At 44.0% G+C, this 26401-nt stretch overlaps 1 protein-coding gene across 2 annotated transcripts in view; it reads right to left on the bottom strand.

The window, feature by feature from the left end:
* Positions 1–26401, bottom strand: part of GALNT17 (polypeptide N-acetylgalactosaminyltransferase 17) — a 434680-nt gene that overhangs the window by 7268 nt on the left and 401011 nt on the right. For both annotated transcript variants that reach the window (XM_027862449.1, XM_027862450.1), the window contains exons 7-9: positions 23243–23428; positions 19631–19768; positions 17750–17845 (exon numbers count right to left, since the gene is read on the bottom strand). In XM_027862449.1, coding sequence (XP_027718250.1) covers positions 17750–17845; positions 19631–19768; positions 23243–23428 — 420 coding nt within the window. The remainder of the gene's footprint in view (positions 1–17749; positions 17846–19630; positions 19769–23242; positions 23429–26401) is intronic.

The raw sequence follows: 26401 nt of genomic DNA, 5'->3' as shown, positions 1-26401 counted from the left end.
ACCCAGATGTTTAAAGGAAGGAAGGAATTCATATTGGGAGCCATGGGTATTGTCAGTCTGAAGGCTACCAATCAATCAATAAGCATTTAGAAAGTATGTCCATGGTACTAGGTGCTGGGGATACAAAGACCAAAGTGAAGCAAGTCCTGCCCTCAAGTAGCTTACAATCAAATCAGGAAGGCAACAGGAATGCATGTTGCTATGGAATCATTTTCAGTTGTGTCTGACTCTCCATGACCTCATCTGGGGTTTTCTTGGCAAAGATACTGGAAGGGTTTTCCATACCCTTCTCCAGCTCATTTTACAGATGGGGAAACTGAGGCAAAGTGACTTACCCAGGGTCATATAGCTAGTAAGGATCTGAAGCCAGATTTGAACTCATGAAGAGGAATATTCCTGACTCTATCCACCGTACCACCTAGCTACCCATACGCATGAATTTACGCAAAAAGTTATATGACATACCCAAGGTCATATAGCTAGGATCTTAGATCTAAAACTGGAAGTGACCTACCTAGTCTAGCCCTCTCATTTTAGAGATGAGGCAACAGAGACCCAGGGTAGTTAGGTGACTGCCAAGTATCACAGTGGCATTTTGGAGGTGTATCAATTCCTCTGCTGGAAAGGTCCAATAGTTTCAGATTGTAGAGGGTCTTGAATGCCCAGAAAAAAAGAGTCACATGAACTTGGAAAAGCAAGCTACTAAAGATTTTTGAGTAGGAACACGAAGAAGGGAAATGAGTGTGGTGGCAAGAGGAAAGATGGATGGGAATGTGGAGAGAATGACGATGGGAGGACCCACTAGGAGGCTATGACAAAAGTCAAAGTAGGTGATGATGGATCACTATAATGATGGGCAGTGGGAACAGAAGGGAGGGGATGATTTAGAGAGATAGTTGGCAGGTTGAATGGCTGAGACTTGATGAGTGATTGGTTGTGAGAGGGGAGGAAAAGCGGGAGAGTCAAAAATATCATCAGAGACTTTGGTGAATGGTGGCGCTGCTGAAAGAAATAGTGGAGTCAGAAATGGGAGTAGGAGGAAAGATTATTCAGCGTGTCCGAAATGGAAATGAGTGTTTCGCTCTTCCACACTGTCCCTCTCAGACTGACTTCCCAGTCTTTGTCATGGGCCTCACTACCTTTTAGGGTTCCAGGTTCATAATTTCAGAGACATCTTCCTTTCATCTCTCTCCAACCTCCTCCTCTGATCCAATCATTTGCCTAGTTTGGTCAATTTGAGCTCTATAATATCTGTCATTTTCATCTCTTTCTTTCCCTTCATATATCCATGACTTGGAAGGAACATCACCTTTGGAGTCTGAGAATGGGAGTTCAAATTCCACCCATGAAACTCACTGTCACCATGACCTTGGGCAAGTCAACTGTTCTGGGCTTCAGTTTCCTCATCTGAAAAATTATGGGGACTGGACTAATCTAGCTCCTGTTCTAGATCTCTGATCTTGTGACCTTAGTCCAGTCACCTCCAGTCTAAGCTTCCTAGTCTCTAGTCTCTGGTCTCTCCAATCCATCCTCTGGCTAACAAAGTGATATTGCTAAGTCTTGGATCTGATCATAACTCTCCCCTACTCAAGAAGCGTCAGTGGCTCCCTACTCTAGGATAAAATATAAACTATTCTGGCATCTAAAGCCTACATAATCTGGCTCCAATCTACTCTATCAGCCCTGTTATATATACATCTCTCCCCTCAATGCACTGCATGAATCCAACTGTCTTTCTTGCTGTCCCTCACACACAATAAATACTCCATCTTCCACCTCCAGACCTTTGTGCAGGTTGCCATTCACACCTGGAACACGCTCCTCCTCAACCTCTCAGGTCCTTTGTTTCCTCCTCAGCTCAAGTCAAGCTGCTGGTAATGAGCCCCTTGATACTTGGTGAAGTTGGTCCTAGACCCATTTTCTTCCTCTGGGAACATCCTCAAAGCCCTTCTACCTGAGTAGAATCTGTCAGAGCTTGGGCATAGCCAGCATTTTCTCTGGCTGCCTTCCACGTCTGGTCCTCTCCCTCCCTCCTCATTTCCACTTCCTGGCTTCCTTCAAGTCCCAGCTAAAATCCCACATTTTGTAGGAAGTCTTCCCTAATCCCTCTTAATTCTCCATTATTTTCTATTTATCCAGCAGATAGCCTGTTTGTATATATCTGTTGTCTCTCCCACTAGACTGTGAGCTCCTTGAAGACAGGGACTTTCTTTTTCCTCTTATTTTTTTTTTTAATATCCCTAGCACTTAGAATAGTGCCTGGCATACAGTAGATGCTTAATTAATGTTTACTGGATGATTGACTTTGAGAACTCAGAGTTATCTTTCATGCCATCATGGAGCATCAGAGTAGTCTAGGATAAGTCCTGTCTATCATATCTGAGTATAACACGGATGTCAGGCTGGGATAAATCTTTATAATGCTTTAAAATCACTGGAAAAGAATCACATTGTTATCAGTTATTTATGCCTCAATACGACAGTATTAGCTCTTTACTGAGGGCAGTTAAGGAGAGACACTAGTTGTTATTGTTTAGTCATTTTTCAGTCGTGTCTGACTTTTTGTGATCCCATTTAGGGTTTTCTTGGTAAGGATATAGGAGTGATTTGCCATTTTCCTCTCCAGCCCATTTTATAGATGAGGAAACTGAGGCAGAGGTTAAATGACTTACCCAGAGTCACACAGCTAGTAAATGTCTAAGGCCAGATTTGAACTCAGGTCCTGTTAACTCCAGGCCCAGTGCTGTATCCACTGCACCACTTGGCTGTGCTTATTAAAGTTTTAGCTGATTTAGTTCATACACTATTGCATTTCTGACACTTAGTGGGATGCCCGCCATGGTGAACTAGGTTAGAGTTATTATCCCACAGAAAGGTTACTTGGCTATGTGAATGGACCAAAGAGAAAATAAGTCAAGTGACCTCCCCAGCCTCAGTTTCCTTATCTGTAAAATTAACAAGTTGAACTCAATGGCCAATGTCATTCTTTCCATTTGTATTTCTTTGATGGCAGTGATCCTATGAATGGGTGACTTTTAGTCTGCTCAAAAAGTTATGTTTTGCCATTTGGAGAAATGAGAGGAATCCTCTGGCACAGTGGAAACATTGGTGGATTTGATACTGGAAGACTTGGTTTGGAATCATGGCTTTGCCATTTATTGGGGAAATGATTAGGGAAAGCAAGATGGTGCAGTGGATAGAGCACTGGGCCTGTAGTCAGGAAGACCTGAGTTCAGATCCAGCCTCAGACTTACTAGCTATGTGACCCTAGGCAAGTCACTTAACGCTGTTTGCCTCAGTTTCCTCACCTGTAAAATGAGCTAGAGAAGGAAATGGCAAACCAGTCTACTATCTCTGCCAAGAAAACCCCAAATGGGGTCACAACTTGAACACAACTGAACAACAACTCTTCATTAGTAAATCGAGGGGCATGGATTCAGTGACCTCTATTGTCCCTTCAGGGTCTAAATCTATGATTCTAAGTAGAACTGCAGGCTTGGGCCCCACGTGACCTAAGCAGGCTGGCTCACAGACAAACAGGATAACAGGATCCCCATTCCCTAAGCATACATACATAAAATCTGCAGCTCCAAATCCTAGGAGAGACGGCCCAGAGAGGCACACTAATGCACATACCAGGACGAATAAACAGATGTGAACATCCCAGTTCTGTGGCCCTTGTGACCCCGTCCCAGTCTGCAGAATGGGAAACCCATTTCAAAGCCTGTCTCCTCCAGGACCAAACAGATTGGTTTAAAAAGTGTCAGCCAGCATGGAGGCTATCTTCAATTGATCTGCTTCTAATTAGTGAAGCTGGGACAGGATCTGAAGCAGTTTTCTCTAGGAAATGGCTAGTGATGGCAGTGTCTGAGTCTGGCGTCCTTCCTCCTGGTGCAATTTCATCATCTCTTCTTTATGAAGGATGGATCTACGCTGCCTCCTGTGCTGGCCTACATCAAAGACCCCTGTATCATTGTGCTTCAGCTCCCTATAGTTCTGCCTTCCAAAAGCACAGACCACCACCTCACTGTGACTTAGCCGATGGTCTTCAAGAGATATCATCCTTCAATGCATTGATAAAGCTTTTCATACTAGGGAAAACTGTTCCTTGGATTTTTTTGGGGGGCGTATCTCAACCTGTAATTTCACTGGTGTTCAGAGAGGGAGCATTATCTATCCATTTATATTATGACCCCATTTGGAGTTTTCTTGGGAAAGAAACTGCAGTGGTTTGCTATTTCTTTCTCCAGCTCATTTTACACATGAGGAAACTGAGGCAAACAGGGTGAAGTGACTTGCCCAGGGTCACATAGCTAGTTTTAGAAGCATGGCCTTTCAGGACATAAAGTCACCTCTGAGCCATGGCAACGAATCAGAGGAAGGCACTCCTGGAGGTCCCTCTGCTTCACAGAGGAAAGTGGCCATCCGCTAACGACATTGCTGCTCAACACTTCACTTTTTTTATTTGTATGCCCACTGCCTCATAAAGTGCCTCCAGATCGAGAGAAACCATGTGGGAACCCCGGAGGCCACTCACAACATTGAGGAAACTGCCATCATTGGAAATTCACATTTTCCCACATGCTTGGCCACTGATCCTGAAAGAGAAAGCCCTTGGCGCTAGGGGAAGCAAAAGTATCTTTCTCAAAACTAGCCAGCTTCCAAATACAATTAGTCTTCCCTTAGAGGGGCATACTAAGAACACAAAAAATGAACCTTCTGTCTGTAATGATCTAAGAGACAAACATGGCTATTGTCCCACATTTACCAACCTGGGCAGACAGGACAGATTGGCTGCGCTGTCTACTGCCAATTACAGCCAGATAAATAAGGCCCAGGAAGCAAACAGTCATGGAAGAGCCTGGGCCCGCTGGGAAATCCATTGGATTGTCCATAAAATTGGGGCTTACGGTGGCTTTAATATTGAATATCTGTTTCATCACTTTGAAACCAGAAGCCAATACTCCAAGCAGCCTTGGCTGCATGAGAAATGAGGTTTCTGCAGCTTCTGTTTAGAGGGAAAACTGCCGATTTCCACTGATTTACACCTGCTTCGGAGTGAATGTATTCATTTATAAGTGTGTGCAAACCTGCATTTTAAAGCCGCACGTTGAGTTTTGTGGTTCTGCAGAACAAAGGTTTCATGGGCCTACTAAATATGTGTGTGTGTATTTAAATCAAATAAACCTCCTTCAGTTTCCTGGCACTGTGTAGAGTTCATCTTAACCAAGCTGGTCATTTGGGGAGAGAAAACCTTGACAGTGTAGCCAGACAGACATGAACTGATTCGAGCAAAGCAGAAGACCCAGTTCTGAGCATGGCTATTCTCCCAGCTTCCCAGGCAATAATAATAATAATAATAATAATAATAATAATGATGATGATGATGATGATGATGATGATGATAATGGTGATGATGATGACAATAATAATAATAGCAGCTAACACAAATAGGGAATTCTCAGGTTTGCCAATGGCTTCATGTAGACGATCTCATCTATGCCTCACAATGATGCTATGATGTAGGTAGCATAAGGCAGAGCCAGGATATGAACCCATGCTCTCTGACCCCAACTCCAGGACTCCTTCCATGTTGCTGCCCCACAGAACCTGGGTTTAAATCGTGGCACTGCTATGACCTGTGGGAACCTGGGAAATCACGTCCCCAGATCTGGGCCTCGGTTTCCTCATCTGTAAAATGGGAGGATTAGACTAGATGTCCTCCACCTCCCTTCCAGCTCTGGATCTATCCCACGTCTTACAGACCTCGTGCCACTCTGAGCCACACGGTGGTTTTCTTTATAATCGTCTTCTCCTGCTTCCTTCCTTCTGAGTGCAGGCCCAGCCTCGAATTGATCTTTTTTGCCCTTTTTGTCCTGCACAGAGTATGCGCCAAGAAATACGTTTGGAGCTGAATCGAATCAGTCTGTCCTTTTCCCCTCTTCAGCAGGAAGCTCCCTGTAAGGGCACAGGGATGCCCCGTTCCAATCCCAATACAAACTTGCACCCCGTCCTGTGGAACCTGGGATCAACACATTGCACAGAGGGTAATGAGAGCGATACAGAGGGCAACTGAGCCTCTACACTCCCCACCCTTCTCTCCTGCCTTCACCTCTGAAGTCCCGACTCCTTTGGGGGAAGGCACATCCCCAGAAAGCCCAGGTTAAAGGCATGTGTGCTGCTTGGGAGGCGGCACATTCACACCCAATTAGCAAATCCACAAGATGAGTTTGCTGAGCAGAGAACATGGACCAGGGGAATGGGGTGGGGTGGGGGGAGGAGATGGGTAAGATCTAAGGGAAGGAAGAGAGACAATTGGGAGGTGGCTGGGAAGGCAGGCGGGAATGCTAACATGGCAGGAAGTCAAAGGACCCCCAGAAAGGGGATTGGGCGGAAGGTGAAGAATGATGTCACCCACTGTGGGGGCGGGGGGCCCTCAGGCTAAGTCTGTATGGAAAGAGACTTGATGTCCTTGCAGGAGACTTTTTTTGTGTTTATTTTTATTTGTCTCATTAAATATTTTCCAATTACATGTAAAAAGTGTTTAACAATAATTTTTTAAAATCTTGAATTCCAATTTCTCTTCCTCCAATCCACCTCCCTGAGACAGAGACATAAGCTTTTAGAAGTAGAGCTTAAAGGTGGGAAGCTACAGGTGTGGAATGCTGCATATATGTGAGAGAGAGGGTTGGGCCAAGGCTACCAGGCTGAGACTGGCAGATCTCTAGAGCTCAGGAGCTCTGAGCTACAGACAGCTAAGCTGATCAGGCAGCTGCAATAATGTAGGCATTACAATTATGATTATTATTACTATCAGGATGAGCTCTGAGGAGCAGGGGGGCACCAGGTTGCCCAAAGAAGAGTGCACAGGCCCAGGTCAGGAACAAAGCAGGTCCAACCTTCTGTGCCAATAAGAGAGGGGGTGGGTCCTTGAGTAGCCCTAGTGACTTCTAACTTGGGTCTCTCTGACTCCAGGCCCACAACTGGCTCGGGTACATCTTCACAAGGGCCACCCTGACAGTCTTGCTCTCTTTTTTCTAGAAACTTTTTTGCTGGGCCAGAGGGTGAAGATCACAGCCAGTTCATCCATTTTTGGGTGCCATGAACTGAGTGGGGAAAGGGATCCTCCTGTCTCTCCTTTTAGACCCCAAGAAATGGGCCTACGGTAGTTGTTTCTTCTCTGCTGTCTTTGTCCTCCTCAGTTTCAAGTCCTGGCAGTGGACCCCACCAGACTCAGGGGCTCAAGTTACAGTGACCTTGGATCCAGGATTTCAGGCAGGAGGGTGGAGCCAGTCTGCCCAGCAGGACAGCCCTGAAAATCCAGGGGCCCTGGAACTCAAGCCTGAGGAGGACTTTAGAGTCAGAACATGGGATTGCACTACTTAGGAAATGAATCAAACTATGAACCCTTCTCTCTCCTCAGAGTCTGAAGTGGCATAGCCCCATATGTCAGGGAGTCAATTTATATATTTGTGATCATACCTTTGATGTAAGTATTTATTCTGTCGGTAGCTAAATGGGACATCATTTAGTGTTTTGTGGTTATAGAGCTCCCACCCCCTACAATGAAGTGAACACCATCGGTGGGCGCTGGACATTTCCAGAGAGCCTAGACACTTTCCAAACTCCCTTGAGGACACTGGAGAACCCCAGGGAAGGGGTAAGAGGCTGCACTCTTGGCCTTCAGGCAATGGGGCCAGGGTAGTCAGTCATACATTATATATTATCATGATGCAAAGTCTATCCCACTCCCTCCATTTTTTCCTTTCCTCCAAGTCCTTACGTTTCCCCTGGAAATGAAGCTTTCTCTGCTGTTCACTGGATTTGTCAACTAGTCATCCGTGCTGGCAACCTCCCTGAATTTCTCATCTTGGAGGAATGGGTTTGCTACTCTCGTAGTACTGGGCTCAGAGATGCAGCCTGGGCTGCGTTGATAATCCTGCCAGTAGAGGCCCCTTGGCCCAGTTTGAGGGTCAGAGAAGCAATCCGTTCCTCCTTCTCCGGTCCCAGTCCACTGCTCTGGCCTCCAACACAGTGAGCAATTACAGATTTACTGCCCTAGAAACTGTCCTTCCCTCAAATCTGGGGCCTTTCTCATCATAAGCTGTGTCCACGGAGGACCCAAGGGTACAGTTGGACTGTCTGAGCTAGGGGTCTGGTCCTTGGCCATGTGTCTCTGTGGAGCCTAACCCATAATTTTCCATCAGAGAAATGGCCGAAATCTCAGCTCCCGTCTCCCATAATTTGACTGAGGGGGCTCTCAGTGGTTGATAACAGCTTTTCACAAATTGATACGGCAGAACCTCTACTTTGGGGCTATTAACTCTCAATGGTCTTCAGATTTTCAATCAGCATTTTGAAATATAATTAAGAGGGAAGGGCAGGACTGAGGGAAGGGAAAAATCCATCACCGAATTTACAAATGACTGTAATTTTGTGGGAGGGGGGAATAAGAAAACACATCCTGTAATCTTTTTGGAAAGGAGTGATTTCCATTGTTAAGCCATCCTCTCCAAGATGACAATATGGCAGCAGGGGAAGGGTAGCCTGGGGAAGTGAGTGAGCTTACTTATTAGACTGTGGACCAGTCTCATTAATATAACCTTAGGCAAGAGCTGGGTCCTCTGTTTCTCCATTTGTAAAACCGAAGGGTATGAAAGGCGCCTGGGAGATAGCATGGCTAGAATGGAGTGATGGAATGTTTTGTGTTCTTAGGAAAATGATTCTGTGAGCAATGAAGAATGTATCAGGGGTTTGAAAAGGAATGGTCACTTTATGGAAATAATTGATGGAATGAGAGAAGAAATAACTGTCAGAGGCTTGAGGGCCCTGCTATATGTACACACATGTATGTGAATATGTATGTGTGGATGGTGAAAAGAGATTCAGTTCCCAAGCTGGAAGGCCTGGGTTCAAATCCTGCCCTGGTTACTTATTACCTGTGTGACTCTGGGCAAGTCATATAACTCCCTGGGCCTCAGTGTCCTTCCCTGTAAAATGAGGGATTTGGACAAGATGGCTTCTAGGTACCTTCCAGCTTCAGAGCTTTAATTAAATGTTCAAACCCCTCATTTTACTGAGGAGATATCTGGGGTCCAGAAAAGAGAAATGACGTTCTAGTTAGTAGGAAAGTCAAGACAGCAATTCAATTAGTCAATCATTCCACAAGCATTCCTTAAGTGCCTACTAAGTGCTAGGTGCTGGGGAGACAAAGGAAAAAAAGGAAGCACATCCTATGGGCCCTTTCTCTAAGGTCATCAATCACAGCCAGTCCAGGCCTTTTTATTATGTATAAATATCCATGTCCTCAGACAATAACTAGTTATGCAGCCCTAGGCAAATCACCTCATTGCTCTCTGCCTCAGTTTCTTCAACTGTAAAATGGGGATCATAACAGCACCTCACAGGGTTGTTGTAAGGATCGGAGGACATAATATTTCTGATGCAGAGTAAACACTTCATCAACAGTGGTTCCCTCCCTCTCCCCCTACTCTTTGAACCATTGACTTCCTTTCCTGATCATGTATTTCCTGGACAGTAACTCTTATGCCACTTCTCTGTCAATCAATATACATTTGCTGAGCACCTACTGTGTGCCAGGTGCTATGCTAAGGATTAGGGATACAGATGGAATGGCCCCTGACCCCTAGAAGCTTTTGTTCTATGGGGGAAGATAAGGTATACACATATGATTGTATACCAAAAATATAAAAATATAAATAAACATAAGGTCATTTCTGTTATGCAAGTCTCATCATTAGTCACATGTTAGAGCTTATTTATTGTGCCTTGGGTCATCTGCAACCTTAACTCTCTAAGGACTGAGTTGTGTTAGGGCAGGGAAGGAGAACCTGTGGCCTCAAGGCCATGTATGACCTTCGAGGTACTCAAGTGTGGCCCTTTGGCTGTGAAGTTTGGATTCAGCCAAAGGGCTGCACTTGAGGACCTAGAGGGCCACATGTAGCCTCGAGGCCGCAGGTTCTCCACCTCTGGCTTGGAGTTTGCAGCCATGCAGCAAAGAGCAACTTAAAATACTACTGGGCTAATATAGTAAAATTCTGATTCATCAAAAAGCTTAGATAATGAGGTTGGATCCGGTTAACTCAGGGTTAACTACAAAGCATTATTTTTTTATTCATAGAATATGAGTAATGATAATTACCATAATTACCCATTAGGTTATGAGCTCCTTGAGACAGGGTCTGTCTTTTTCCTCTTTTTATATCCCCAACACTTAACAAAATGCCTGGCACACAGTAGGTGCTTTTGGAATGTTTATTGATTGATTGATTGATAAAAGCTAACATTTAGTTAGTTCTTTAAGGTTCCCAAAGTGCCTTACTATGTTTGATCACAGCCTTGTGAGGTGCTATTATTAAAGCAACGGAACCTGAGTCCTGAGAGAAGTTAAATGATTTGCTGGTGTCTGAGACAGGATTGGAATCCAGCTCCAAGTCTAGCCCTCTAACCACAGCCTTAGGTAGCAGCATAAGAAGTTGCTTCATCCAACTCCTGCATTCTACAGAGAAGGAAACTGAGGCCAGAGAAGAGATAACCTCTTTCTAGCTAGTAGCAAAACCATGATTTTAACACAATCAATGAGCGTTTACAAGGTAATTTCAGGTGCTGGCTATCAGTTCAGGGTTATTTCCATCCCTCTTTTGTTGATGTTCTCTGAGTTTGTGATTTCATTAGTGTGGGGATCTTTTATTGTGCAAACTCTCCCTATTGGGGCAGCCCAGCCACTGGTCTATAATTTATTGTCAGAGAGTCGCCTGGACTACTGAGACTTTAAGTGATTTACTCACAGAGCTGGTTAGTATGCCTTCAAAGGTAGACCTTGGATAAAATAATCTGGATCCCTCTTTTTCCACTCCTCTTTCTTAAAGTATGGATGAGATAATACTTGAGGCCATTTTCATCTCTAGGATTCTCAAGCTTTTCTCTCTTCCTCTTCTTTCTTCTCTCTTTCCCCATTTCCTGCTGAACACAAGGGCCTCCCTTTCCACAAGCCTTTTTCAGAAATGCTAACCTAGCCATACTCATGGGTGTTTTCATTAGAAATAACCACTACCTCGCTCTTCTGAAGAAACACCAAGTCTTTGGGAATCATTTCAGAAGTTGTATTCCCCCTTGCCCAGCTCCTAGATATCCCATATTCTCTTCCTTGATCTTCAGTACAACCGGGTGGAAATAGCATTGATTCTAAAGTCAGAGACTCTGGGTTCAAATCCTGCCTCTGACCTTAAACAACCTTGGACAAGTGTCTTGACCTCTGTATTATCAACTGTAAAATGGGGTGGGGAGGACCAGATGATTTCTGAGCTGCCTTCAAGTTCCATATTTACGATTCTATTGACTCCCTGGGTCTCAGATTTCTTATCTGTAAAATGAAGGATTTAGATCCAATGACCTTCCTGCTCGAAGGCCATGATCCTATGATCCCTTCTAGGGATCCCAAAAGAGACAAAGGGGCTAAGAGGCCTCCAAAATACAACAGGTAAACATGCACAGTCTAGACCTAAGAGGGTCAGAAAGAGGTAGATCCATTTTCCCCCTGTCCCTCAGAGTTTTTTCCACAGACCCTCTCCACGTCAGGTAATCAACAATTCTGAAGGAGATCCACTCCTCCAGATTCACAGCCTCTCCACATTTCCCATTCTCATTAAGGTTCCGACAAATGAGATCATTTTTATGTTCCCTGCTCTGATTGCCATCTTCTGGGTACAAACACTCATAGCCTCTCTCTAATCAGAAGAATGACCCAGGAAGCCCTGCCTTGTCATTCTGAAATCAGCTTTTCTGGGTCTCTAATAATTCAGGGGAGAACTTTCCTGCCCTCTTCTCCTCTCCTCTCCTCTCCTCCTTTTTCAGTGGTTGTTAACTTGGACAACAGAATGCAAGCAGATGATGTTGGGGAAATTGTGGGGACTTAAGGAGAGCATGGCAGACATGGTGGGGGTGAGGATGGGCAAGGCTGGCCCAGCTCAATCCTTCAGTTCGATTTCCTTATTCTCACAGCAGACCATAACCATACACCCTCTCTGGTGACTATTCTAGTATGGTTTCTTTGTGATACAGGAAAGTTAATTAGACTTCAAAGGAAATTTAATTCCATAGATGCTTCTTTGACCTTTGTGGGCAGCACTGAAAAATGATTTAGGTTCATTAAGCTGCTTGTTCTTTTCTATAGAGAAGAGAGTGTCTAAGTACTATGGCAAGAAAGAGGTATCTGTCTCTCTAGTGAATGAGGAATGGCTAATGCTCAGTCTATGACTTGTTCGATAGAGGGTCTATTGAATCAGCCAATCAACCAATCTACAGTATTAAACTAGGTGTAGAAAAGTCCCTAAGAAATCTGGAAGGAATGAAAACTGTTGGACAAAATGAAATGACACTATACAAGAGGTATGTATATTGGGATTGGTTGGGCAAAGTTAGTAATACCTTGTAGGGTCTAGATAAAACAGCAGGTCAATTGGGAGCCTAGGACTACAGTGGCAGGTCACTGCAGCCTATGGGAGAGAGAGGTTTTGGCTAGTTCCCTGAGAAGGAATCACCTGGCAGGGATGGGAAAGGAGAGATGAAAGAGCCTCTGTCTCCTCCCCTTCCCTTGACCAGAGGATGACCTTACGTACCTTGAAAGGCTGGGAGATTTGGGACTTCCAATGGAAGGTCTAACAAAATCTCTGTAATAGCAGCATCTGCACAGGACAAACTAGACCTGTTGGGGAAAGGCAGCTTCAGGACCCTAAAAGAAACCCAGTAGAAAGCTATACTTCACCTACCTGAGGCCTCATAAAGACCCCACAAATCTGAGACATGGAATTTTGGCAATTGAGAGTTGGGTTTTCTAAGTCTGAATCTACTTTCTCCTGGACTCTGTATATACTTGTGGGCGAATATGCTTCAATTTAGGGCTAAGTCTTGGTCAGAGAGTTGAGAATTCAGACTTTACTAAACTCAGAAGTTTGAAAGCTGCCAACACTGCTGATTTTGTTTTCATTGTAATGGAGTCCAGGGGAATTTCTGTGTTGTACTTGGAATAGTAGCTCGACTTCTCAGGACGTTTGACTTTATAGCTGTTCAATTTACATTTTCTTTTGTATAAAATGTATTCTAATCTCTATATGAGTGAATAATCCTTTTAGGTCACACAGTTTGAAAGGAGATTAGAATCACAATGGAACCGGGAAAACAGGAGCTAAATGAGTCATGAATTATTGTTGAGAATCTATCCACATGCCTTAGGCTAAATGAGAATGAATCCAGGTTGAGGATTGGGGGGAGAAAAGGCAGGTCTCATCCATATGTGGCTTCTGCTGGTGGCTTCTCCCTTAACTAGAAATCTTACTCAAAGACCAGGGTCCAAGGGGTAGCTAGGAAGTCCTGAGTTCAAATCCAGCCTCAGACACATACTATTGTGTGACCGTGGGCAAGGCTGGCTGCCTCAGTTTCCTCAACTGTAAAATGAGGATTATAAATAGGACCGCCTCCCAGGATTGTTGTTAGGATTAAGTGAAATAATAACCTATGCTTCTAGTGTACAATCAAAGTGAAGCATGATCAGAAAAGAAGATAGAGTGAGAGCTGGAGATAGTCAATGGATAGCCTGTGTGCTGAAGTGATATCTACATAATGCCAAGGGATCTCTATGAAGACTGCTAGCTCACTTCTAGTTATAAAGAATGACTAGAGGAGCACCTAGGTGGCACAGTGGATAAAGCACCAGCCCTGGAGTCAGTAGGACCAGAGTTCAGATCTGACCTCAGACACATAATACTCACTAGCTGTATGACCCTGGGCAAGTCACTTAACCCCATTGCCTAGCCAAAAACAAAAACAGACAAACAAACAAGAATGACTAGAGAATGACATGAGAAGGTGGGAATGGGTTGCTACCAGCACCATTGTAGGGAGTATTCACTCTAAAGAGATCACAGATTCACTGAAGTACAAATGGGCCAGCTGTGGTTTTAACTCCTAAAGACACCTGCAGCAGCTCCCTCAGGGGCCCTCTCCCCAGGGTCTGCCTAAACGTTATCTGCTTGGCATTCTCCCTGAAACCTCTGCCACTCCAGGACAGCATCCCCATTTATAATCTTTAGACAATTAGGAGAGTTCTCTCTGCACTGATAGCTCATCACAGCCCTGTCACTGCACTGACGCATGCATTCCTTATTGGCCTAATATATCATTACAGCAAGGTGTTTGCATGATGCATAGCTTAAAAGATAGAGCTATCAAAAGAGTGAGTCTAAGAGTAGATTAAATTTAATTACAGGATAAAAGGATGCTCATCCGTTACTCTGGTGATGAATTAACTGGGGGAAGGAGTGTCAGCTTCCCAAGAAGGAAAGCTGAGACGTCAGCAGAGCATGTCAGCGAGATGGCAAGGAGTCTCCCCCAGCACCCCCAGGCTTGGAAAAATCCCAGGGATAAACACCATCAAATTGCAGTTTTGTTTATCTATTTGTCTGGTTTTTTTTAAGCATTGGTGACTGCACTCTTGAACCTTTCTATATCCTGGGATCTTATTTCAGGGTGAAAATGGGGGAAAATTTCTGCTGTGTTCACAGTCTGGCAGTAGGATGTAAAGGAGAGAATCCAGAAGATCTGAGTTTGAGTCCATCTATGATGCCACATACTAGTTGTGTGACTCTGGGCAAATCATTGAAGCTTGCTCAGCCTCAGTTTCCTCCTTTGCAAAATGAAGGAGTGGAGTCCCCTCCATCTCTAAATGTCTGCAAGCCAGAGTGTGGTGGGAAGCTAAGCATATGCCTTGGTCCGTGCCTGCTCTAGCATATGGTGGGCACTTGGATGGTGTGTGGGCCCAGTCTGACCATGTCTTATTCAGTACCTTAGAAGGGCAGAACTGCCAAAACGGGGACTGGATAGCACCAGACTCTTACAACAGCCAGCGTTCCTTGGTATAAGAGTGTAATCAGTGAGGAATTGCCCATTGGTGGCACACTGATAGGGTCACTCAGTTCCATTCAACATATTTAAGCCCTGCAGTTGAGGGCAACCTATGGTAGCCCATTTCTTTACATGGCAGGGCTTAGACACAAACCAGACTTCCCAATTGGCCAATGAAGACACACTCTGGGAGAGGTACTTCTCCTCAGCAGGGATGACCTCACTCAGCCTTGTTATTCACACAGAATCCTGCCCAGCAAACCCACGGTCATCTCCTTAGAGAATCAGCACCATCTTTTTGGAGTAGAAAAGAGCCCACTGCCTGGAGGAGCGCTAAACAAACGATCCATGAACGCAATGAGATCCTGAGAAAGGATGGATCAGAAGAATCCAGAGAAGTGTGAGGAGACTCAATAAACTGATGCAGAGTGAAACAACCAGAGCCAGGAAAATAATCTCTGTGACTACAACAGTGGAAACAGAAGGATAACATCAACAACAACAAAACAAAACAAAACTGAGAGCCATTAGGTAACACTGTGGATAGAGCACCAGGCCTGGAGTCAGGAAGACCTGAGTTCAAATCCAGCCGCAGACAGGCTGGGACCTGTCTGACTTGTGTGACCCTGGGCAAGTCACTTAACCCTGTTCACCTCAGTTTCCTCATTTATGAAGTCAACTGGAGAAGGAAACGGCAAACCACTCCAGTATCTTTGCCCAGAAAACCCCAATGGGGTCATGAAGAGTTGAACTCTACTGTGATGACCGAGTAATAGAAAACAAAACTGAACATTAGGCAATTATAACAACCAAGCTTGGTCCTATAAAAAAATGAGAAAATGTTCCCCACCCTCTTTCTGTGTAGAAGTGAGGGGCTATGGGTGTGGAAAATTGCATACACCATTAGTCTAGTTAGCGAATTAGTTTTACCAAATTGCTTTTCCTCCCTCTATCTTTCATTCTTATTCCTTGTTATAGACCATGGCTTTCTAGCAAAAACAAAAGATCCTAATGCATTTTAAATCTAAAAAACAAACATAAAAAGGAAGCTGTGACTCCCTCTTATACAGGTTTCGTTCCGAACTCTCCGGTGTTGGGGACAGGCTCTTACCTGACCACTCCCAAAGGACTCTTTGGATATGGTTGGTGGGAGCCTAAGGGATTGGCTGAGGAATGTGGCCCCCTGTCGCAAATGTACAACACACAGAAAGATTTTATGTGTATACACATAAATTGCGTTTACCTATCTATTTTATGTCTTTGAAACAGAATGTAAGCTCTCTGAGGGCTCAGACCCTCTTGGACATTGGCCAGGTTGCTCTGGGTTGTAGGATTGCTTCTGGGGAGCAGACAGGGCTAGCCCTAGGCATGGGAGTCATGTGGGAGGCCACCTGCACGGGGAGACGCAACGGACACAGGGAGCTCCCAGGCCGCCCTTCCCCAAAACAATCTCCATCATTACAATCGTGCCTAAAGGCCCTGAGCACTGAAGGCTTCTGTTAGAACAGATACACGTTCCCTGGGAGAGAGAGCATGGGAAGTCATTATCAGTGATGGAGGCTGACGGAGGATCTCATCGATGTGTCCACCATCAGTCGTCAGCAGGTAGCAACAGCAGATAGAGCGTGCTGCAGTTAGAGCCAGGAAGACCTGAGTTTGAATTCAGCCTCCCACTTGTACTAGCTATGTAATCCTGGGCAGGTCATTTCTCAGCCTCAGTTTCCTCCATTGTAAAATTGGGATAAAAATAGCCCCCACTTTCCTGGGTGGTTGTGAGGATCAAATGAAGTAAGACTAAGTGTAAGTCATATATTACCTGAAAGAAGGAGTCCCAATCCCAGGTTACACTATTTTGGTGGAGGACCAGGGGGTGGAGAAGATGCAAGATGGGCACAGGTGGGGAGGGCCCCTGAGCTATGGGGGCTTTTCAGAAATAGAAACATGCCTGGGAGCTTGGCAGACTTCTCCACTCTTTCGGCACATAGTCACAGCGCCCCGGAGCCTCCTCAGCAGCTTAGGAAATACTTCCCTTCCCCCAAACCCACCGAACACCGGCAGAAGCCTGTGCCGGCATCCCCACCGCCTCTGGGAAGATTTCTTTACCCACTTTCTGAGTCACTGAAAAAGCAGAAGCCTCTGAAGGCAAGCAGCAGGCATTTGATTATGCAAATATGTGGTGAGCCCTTAACGAGACTGTCTTTATCGTGTTATATTTCATCACTTTGATCCTTATCCATAAATGCAGTTGCCACGTTGAGGCGGTCTATAAAATGCTTACTAAAGAAACCGAATGAGTCGGGGCCTGGAACCGGCAGCCTGGTCCCCTGAACCCTCAGTAGACCTAGGCTCACAGGACTCCAGAGCCGAGAGAGCAGCATTTTTGAATTTGGCTCCCTCGTGAGAGCCAGCCTCAACAATTCAATTCGACGTGCATTTATTCTGAGTGTCTCCTAGGTATCAGACGGTGGGGATACACAGAGACAAAAGGAGAGTCCTGCCCTCAAAAAGCACTATGTGTCTGGCTCTTACCAATATTTCTTAATCACTGACCAAATCTCTAGACCTTTTGTGGCCCCTAACTTTCCTCCTCACCTCCTACTTCTCATCTTTCTCGTTTCAGTGAGGTTTCCTTCTTTGACATGCCTCTCCCTCCAGACCTTCGTAAAAAATAAATTAAAAGGACAATGATATAAATGGTATCCATCACCAAACCATCCCAGGCGTTCCCCAAAATCACTCCCGACTCCTTTGTCTTCTGTTCTAGAACATCGTGAAAGACCACTGCAGACTTAATAATTTTTCCCCTTGAACATGAAGCATCTCTTCTAACCTGAGGCCCCCAGCCATGGCAGGGGTAGAGGATTGCAGTGTGGTTCTCTTGGGGCCCCTGGTCCAAACAGACATCTTTAGCCTTGTTGTTGCGAAGCTGTTGGGAAAGAAACAAACCAACCCATGTCAGCCCTCGTCAAGCAGATGTCCCCTCACATCAGTGTACTTGCCTTTCTCTACTGTTCGGGGTGTGGGTTGTCCAATCCCTTTTCAGGGAGTCAGAAATATAGCCTCCTCTCAGCTCGTCACACAGTAGGTGCTCAATAAATAATTGTTGGTTGATTTACTGAGAGAGGATCTCCAAAGTGCCTTCTAGTATAATTATATTATAGTAATATCCTTTGATATTGTAAGATTTGGGAAATCTTAATTAAACTACCATATCTGCATCCCCTTTGTGCTTCGATCCTCATCCACAAAGAGGGAGGTGCTAGAGGGCTGGACCAGAGTTCAAATCTTCCTTCAGATGCTTGCAGTGTATTCTGGGCAAGTCACTCAGTGTCCTTATCTGTAAAATGGAGGGTTGGATTTGATGCCCTCCACGGACTCTTAAGTCTGTGATTCTCAATTCTGGCTCTGCCCAGTAATTCTGTGTGGCCTTTCAGCTGTGGATCTAGGTGCCGACAATCCCATAGTCACCAGTCTGATTTTTAAATGGCTGGATTTGCCCATTTCAGTGAGGATGGGCACATCCTGCCCAGTAATGAAGAACAGGAACCACGGGAGAGCAGACACTGATCCCTACAAGGAGGCACACCAGGATGTGATTGGAAAGGTGCCCAGTCCCCTCCACCATCTTTTCCTAATTGGCCTGAATGGACCTAAATTTCCTACTATGAGTTTTTTTGGGGATAAAGCATTGAAGGTCTCCGTTAACATGGAAATAGCATCTGGAGAAGGATGGGGCAACAGGCAGGATGATATTCAAAGAAAATCTTGTAAGCCTTAAACAACATCATTCCTTACATTAGTATAGGGCATGGGATGCTGGGATTAGCCTCGGGCATCCAGAAGGGTCACGATGGGAAGGGACATAGGGTAGGTGTTGACAAAAGAGGAGAGAAGTCCAGAGCATGGGAACACAGGCATGGGAGCCTGGGACCCCTAAGAACATGGGGGTGGGCAGGAAGATGTCACCAGAGATGATAGGCCATGCTGAATTAATGGCAGATATTCAGGTTGTAGAAATAAAATGTCACTAATTCCTAAACTTTTTTTTTAAAGTTAATTTTTTTAAAAAAAGTTAAGTTAATTTTTTTCAATGAACAAAAACTATTTTCTCTCCCTCCCACTTCTGTGGGAGCAGAACAAAAATGCTTGTGATAAACATGCATAGTAAAAAAAAACCAAACAAACACCAAATTCCTGTATTAGACATGTCCAAAAAAGAGATGCCTTATTCTGCATCATGAGTCCAACACCTCTCTGCCAGATGGGTAGCATGCTTCAAGAGCAGCCTTCTCAATTCCTAAACTTTACCTAAATTTCACCCAGACCTTATTCCAAACCTAAGAAGTCCCCAGGAGATTCTCCTAGTATCTGCTTGTCCTTAAAGTATGACGAGGTCTCTGAGTCTCAGTAAATCCATATTCTTCAAGGCTTCCATAATTTCATGGAGACTAAATCAATTCCCAAGTTAAATCATGCCACCTCATTGATGGCAATAATTCAGCAGGCTGAGGCTGGAGCATTGATCAATATGGAAGGGGCTCTAATTGCTTTCATTCATTAATTTATTTACATTTTCTGGCATTCTGATGACTCCGTTCATTGTCATGACCCAGTAGTACATAGCTAATGGTCCCCCAAGTCCTGATAAGTGACCCAAGCCTCTGGTACCATGCTTCCCATGGCTGCTATCGTGATTCATAGCAATACTCACCTCCCCATAGGCAATGGTATTATTGTATCTCCTCATCTCAGGATAAACGTGGTCCAGGTACCACTGGAAATTCTTACACTTCAACCTTTTCCTTAAAGCTTTCCTTTCTGAGACATCCCCAATATCTATTCCTGGGTTCTGAAAACAGAATTTAAGAAGGCACAAAGCTCAGGACAACATTAATGGGAATGGAAAGAATCAGATTTAAAGATGGAAGAGATCTCAAAACTTCTTCTCTTGAGGACAGAACCGGCCATTGCCAGCCTCGGGGGAATCTCTGCCTTGTAGCTTTCAGGAAACTTAGATGACATCTGGATTCACATCCTACCTTTGGTGTTTCTTTATACCTGGCTGACTTGGACAGCTCACTTAACGTTCCTTGGCATCGTTTTCCTCATCTCTAAAAGGATGGAGTCAGATGAGATGAACTCTGGGGTTCCTTCCAACTCCAGACTTTGGATCTCATGATCTCTCTGGCTCCTCATCTCAAGTAAGAGGAACTGAACTAGATGACTTTTGAAGTCTCTTCTAGCTCTCAATGCTCGAAGGATGCTCCGAGTACTCAGAGAGTTCACAGCACCTTGGGCAGGGACTCGAGAGTCTGACGAGTCCAATCTGGACATGGAAAAGAACCCTCTTTTTGCCATTCCTGACAAACGGTCATCCAGTCTTTCCTTGCCTTCTTCCAAGGAGGCTCTTCCACTCCCTCCCAGGGTCAGCACCTTCCTTTTCTAGAGAGTTTTAGTCGTTAGGAAGCTTATCCTGATATTAAGCCTAAATTTGTTTCTTTTGAAATTTTTAGCTATCTTTCTCAGTTCTTGCTGGGGTCACCAGGAAAAGTCTAGCTCCTTCTTTCGTTGGATAGCTCTTTCTATACTTGAAGATGGCTACCATGTGCCCAAGCCTGGTCCTCTCCCTGCTAAGCCTGCTCTGGTCCATTGGGGGCTGTCAACTCCATTCATCTAAAGCCCCATTAGAGAACAACATGCTTCCCTGTCCATGGTCCAGAACATCTCCCTCATACATTGTGAACTAGCGGGGTGATGGTGCCTTCTCTTTTCCTTCAATGGCTCATCTTCCACATTGCTTTCTCTAACCACCAGGTATAATTATTCATATAATGATCTGATAGAGGCAAGACAAGAGAAGCTGGCAACAGCTTCACTGAGCCCTTTGTTACAGGTGTGTGATCCACCCCCCACCCCCCATAACCCCCCATACCTCCCCTCCCTTAGTTCCCAATTCTGTCTTTCCTGAAGTTCATTATATGCAGAAGGGAAGGTAATTTTCCATTACAAAGCTCATAATGATCTTCTAATGAATTATTCACTTGGATTTCACCAAAATGAACAGTTAATGGGCTTCTGTGTACAGGGGTAAAAATCAGGCATCCAACATGTGAAACATTAGACCCTGCTAAAGGTTGCCCTGGATCAGGGGAAACACAAACTTTCATTTCCTGGCAGCCCAGAGATGACAGATATGGCAGAGTCTGGAAAGCGGGGAAGATGGTGCTAACTATTCCATTAAAGTTTTGGCAGCAGTATGGGCAGAATGGGCTTTTTCAGCCCTACTAATTTTTAGAGGGATTTTAATTTTATTCTAGCTATGGTTGAATAATCTGTCTTTTTTGTTTCCTGTTTTTTTTTGTTTTTTTTAAAAGCTCTGTTAGAGATCTCAACATTTCTAAATCATTTTAGCTACACAGATATTGTCAATTTTATAATAAAACAAAGTGGCAGTTCAAATTTTCATGTATAGGGCCTAGGATTATGAGATTTAGGGTGGAAGGGACCTTAGAGGCCATAGAGTTCAACCCTCTCAACCTACAAAAGGGGAAACTGAGGCCCAGAGATGTGAAGTGACTTGCCCAGGGATTTGAACTCAGGTCATGTGAATCCAGAGCCAGTGATCTTTCCACTGTATCATGGTACCTCCAAGAGCAGTCAGTGAACCTCCCTGACCCTCAGTTTCCTTGCTTGTAAAATGCAAATAATGATACTTTGCATTATCAGCCTACACGGTTGCTGCAGGGAAACTGTTTTGTAAACTGTGAAGTTCTAAACAAATTTGGGCTGCTATGAAAACTATTGCCAATCCATCAAACACACATACAAATACCCATACATATATATGTACACACAAATACAATATGTACATATATGCACACACAAGTACATATACATATACAAACATATACACAAAAGATGTATACACAAGTACTTATACATATAAAAACATATATATACACATATACACACACAAACACACACATACATACTATATATACACATATATACAGACACACACACATACACTTGTGGCCCTGGGAGTGGTTGGGAATCCTTAAAAAGCTGGGGGAAAACTCCAGGAACATAGAGTGAAGGTGTTTCATGGGGCAATGGACTGGACAACATGAATTGTCAAAACCTCATCTCACGAGGGTCAGGAGTGGAGAGGGGGTGAGGATCCAGAAAGATGACATAGGGTAAGTAATTTGAAAATTTTTAAGCTCTAAGTAAATGTCAAGAAGCAAATTGCTTTACATACAAATTCTTTGGAAATTTATTAAAGAAAACATGCCATCAGTTCTTTACTCTCACCATCAATGTGGTTTGATGTGAATTGAGAGGTTGGGGTTCAAGGACCTGAGTTTGAACCCTGGCTCAACCACTTGACCACCTGTGTGACCTTTGGCTCCCCAGGCCAAAGTTTTCCTATCTGAAAAATGGAAGGATTGGACTAAATGAGCCTCAGGGATGTTATGCAATTTGCCCAGTGTCACACAGGCAATAAGTGCCAGAGGAGGGATTTGAACTCAGGTCCTCTGACTCCAGAGACAGAGCCCCACCGTAGGGGGTAGTTCAGTCGGGGGAAGAAGGGTAATATGTGACTATGGTATAAAATCAAAAGGCATCAATAAAACTTGCCTTTCCTCTGTTAATCCTTTCCAATTTATTCTGTACACAGCTTGCTTTGTATATATTTGTTTGCATGTTGTCTCCCCCATTAGACTACAAGATTCTGGAGGGCAGGAACTGTCTTTTGCCTCTTTTTGTATTCCCAGCATTTTAGCACAGTGCGTGGCACACAATGAGTACTTAATAAATGTTTATTGATTGTTTGAAAACAAGAAGGAAGGATGGGAGGAAGGAAGGAAGAAAGAAAGGAAGGAAGGGAGGGAGGGAACAAAGGAAGAAAGGAAGGAAGGAAGGAAGGAAGTAGGAGAGAGAACAAGAGAGGAAGAGAAAGAAAGAAAGAAAGAAAGAAAGAAAGAAAGAAAGAAAGAAAGAAAAAGAAAGAAAGGAAAGAAAGAAAGAAGGAAAGAAAGATAAAGAAAGAAAGAAAGAGGGAGGGAGGAAGGAAGGAGGAGAGAGAGCAAGAAAGGAAGAAAGAGAGGAAGGAAGAAAAAGGAAAGAAGGAAGAAAAAGGAAAGAAGGAAGAAAGGAAGAAGTGTATGCTTAGGAGCAGACATGATTGCTAGGAACTGGAGGAAATTGATTCTATGAGACATGTGTGAGGAGTCCTCACCCACTAGCAGCCCCTGCCCTACTGTGATCAGAGCCGCTGGGTGCGGACAGAGGCACACATCGGACCGTGCTCAGCTCGTACCTCCAGGGGCAGGTTCCAGGCAATGTACACGTGGGACTTGTAGTCATCCATCCAGACCTCGGCCACTCGCAGAGCATTCCTCTTGGTGTAGAAGCCGATGTTGTTGTTGTAGGGCTTCTTCTTTCTCTCAATGTGGGCCACTCGGGAGCAAGGCAGGACCTCCATGCTGCCACCACAGAGCCACACCTGGAACGGGGAAGGAGGAGGCACACAGCAGTCAGTCTGACCTGATCTCCCTCATGTGGAGATCATAGGAGCACAGGTGTACTGCTGGAAGGGACCTTAGAAGTCACTGCACTTATTTTACAGATGAGAAAACTGAGGCAAACAGAAGTTAAGTGGTTTGCCCAGGCTCACACAGCTAGTAAAGTGTCTGAGGTAAGATGTGAACCCAAATTTTCCTGATTCAAAGTCTAGCACGCTATACATTATAATACCAGGCTTCTGACATGAGGTGTCCTCATTAGCATGCAATTCCTTCTCCCTTAGAAAGGAAGATCCCCTAAGGTATTTTCCTAGTCCAATGACTGAGTATGTTAAGGCATCTGTTTATACCGAAAGAGCAATGGTAGCAATTGTCCTCTAATAAGGAAGAGGTAGTCCCTTTGCTGAGGCCTCCAGCTGAAGCCTAGAGGTGGAAGAAGTGAGAAATTCATGACCTCATGCCCAAGGGAGCCATACCTGGTAGTGACCATAAGTCCAGGAGAGCCCTGACAAGCATGGACCATGCTAGAGGGGCAAGAAGTGATGCCTGGCAGGGGCTACAAATCACCTCCATACAGGCAGTGGCTGTAACATATCCAGCACAAACTGAAAAGATATCGCACCCTATGTGAGGCTGGTGGCAGAAGGCTCAAGGAGAATGACCTGATGACACCAGAAAATGTTGAAGGACTGGAAGCCTGGACTATCTCTCCAAGCGAGTGCCTAGCTATACATGCTTGTTATATGTGTGTTCCTTGCCACATGCATTCCCTATGTGTGTTTTGCTCCATATATGTTCTTTAGGTAATGGCCACTCTCTCTACTGATTTTGGGTAAAGTCTGCCATGTCAATAGTGGGTGGGAGTAGAGGTCTTTTATTGCTGATTTTCTTCCTATACTATTTCATTGAATGTTTTTACTTTGAACTAATCATGTCCCCTGGATGATTGGAAAAAAATAAATACACTGGTAGGGGCTTATGAGCTACGGTTTCGCGAGGATTCAGTGGATTCAGACTAAATAAGGACCATGAGTTTGTCTCAAATCTAGGTAAATTCTATCACCAGCTGCCCCTTGATCTCACAGTTTGGTGACCTTGTAAGAGTGTGAAGTGTCCTGTCATTGCAGCCAGGCCTTCCTGCCTCTATGGCCAGCTCTCCTTTATATACTGCAATATTGCCTTTAGAAATATGAGGGCAATAGAAGCATCTTGTTTTCCTCACTCTTTTCCATTTTACAGAGGAGGAAACTGAGGCCTAGAGAGAGTAAATGCCTCATCCAAGGTCAAAAGGCTAATAGGTGTCAGAGGTGAGATTTGAATCCAGAGCCTGTAGTCAGGTGCTCTTTCTCACCCTGCATTATCCATCACTTACAAAAAGAGAACTTTTAATCAGCTCCCAAAGGAGGACTTTTTGTCCCAGGCAGGGATGTAATAAATAGTTATAGGGGATAAAAAATGGAGGTACTGGGGAGGTGAGGGCTAAAGAAAGGACCTTCCAACTGGGTCCCCCAGGTACCCTTGTGTGGCTACCACCCTGCTTCAAACCAACAGATGCAGCCCCGCCCCAACCTGTCCATTCCAGGCTCTGTGTGATCACTCAGAAAGCTGGCCTGTTATACTTTTTTGCCTCTCTGGGAAGTCTGGCCCAGGGTTTATGGAAGTTTGCAGAGCATGGCCAATTTGAAGTCCACAATTGAGTGGGAGGAGAGTCATGTCTTGGAACTCCATGGTCAATTCAACTTGGATCCCAAGCTGCCACCTCTTATAAAACGCCCATCACTGTTGTACTTATATTCTCAAGGAATGCAGAACAGCTGAGAATTATGGATGTCAAAAGAATGAAAGGGCTTTTTTAATCTAATTTTTATGGGTATCTTTTAGGTTTTTTTACATTATCTTCATTTCCAAAGACATTCTTTTTTCCTCCCTTTCCCATTGAGTCATCCCTTGTTAAAATATAGATGTTACGTTTATAAAATATAAATCTATAAAATATAAGTATATTATGTTTATAAAATACAATGTATTACATTTATACTTATAAAATAGAAATATATTATGTTATATTTGTAAAATATAAATCTATAAAATATAAGTATATTATGTTTATAAAATACAATGTATTACATTTATACTTATAAAATAGAAATATATTATGTATTCTATTTATAAAATAAAGGGCAGCTAGGTGGCACAGTGAATAGAGTTCCAGGACTGGATTCAGGAATGAGGATTCATCTTCCTGAGTTCAAATCTGGCCTCAGATACTGACTAGCTGTGTGACCCTAGGAAAGTCACTTAACTCTGTTTGCCTCAGTTTCCTCATCTGTAAAATGAGCTGGAGAAGGAAATGGCAAACCACTCGAGTATTTTTGCCAAGAAAACCCCAAATCGGGTCACAAAGAGTTGGACATGACTGATAAATGACTGAACAACAATAAAAATTTGTAAAATACTATAGCATAATAATAATATAGTATATTGTATTTATACAACTTAAAGTATATTTTTTAATATTTTATGTATTATACATTACTTAGTATATATTTTATATTTATTATGTTTTAAAAATACATTACATTTATAAAATAGAAATGTGCAATATCATATAAAATATATATTTAAAGGAGAAAAAAAAGCAGTTCCCTAAAATGGATCAATACACCCACTATGCTGAACAGTATTTGTGACCTTTATTTTACCTCCATAGTTCCCCATACTTCCTTGTTTTCTTAATTTCAGGAGGACCAAAGTGTCAAACAGGCTGGTGGGAAGTAAGGGTGAGCAGGTGCTGAGCCCAGTGATGTGCTGTGAGTTGGGCTGAAGATAGGCAGGGCCCCAAAAGGAGGCAACTCTGTTGTGCTCTTATTGAGAGTGAGAGACAGAGGCAGATGGACAGCCACTTTGATGGTGCCCGAGGTATTAAAGGAACAAGAAGAAGGCCTATAGGGCAT

This window comes from Vombatus ursinus, unplaced genomic scaffold (assembly GCF_900497805.2).
Source record: "Vombatus ursinus unplaced genomic scaffold, bare-nosed wombat genome assembly UNPS02014768.1, whole genome shotgun sequence".
Classification (NCBI taxonomy): domain Eukaryota; kingdom Metazoa; phylum Chordata; class Mammalia; order Diprotodontia; family Vombatidae; genus Vombatus; species Vombatus ursinus.
This window is presented reverse-complemented; position numbering and strand designations above follow the sequence as displayed.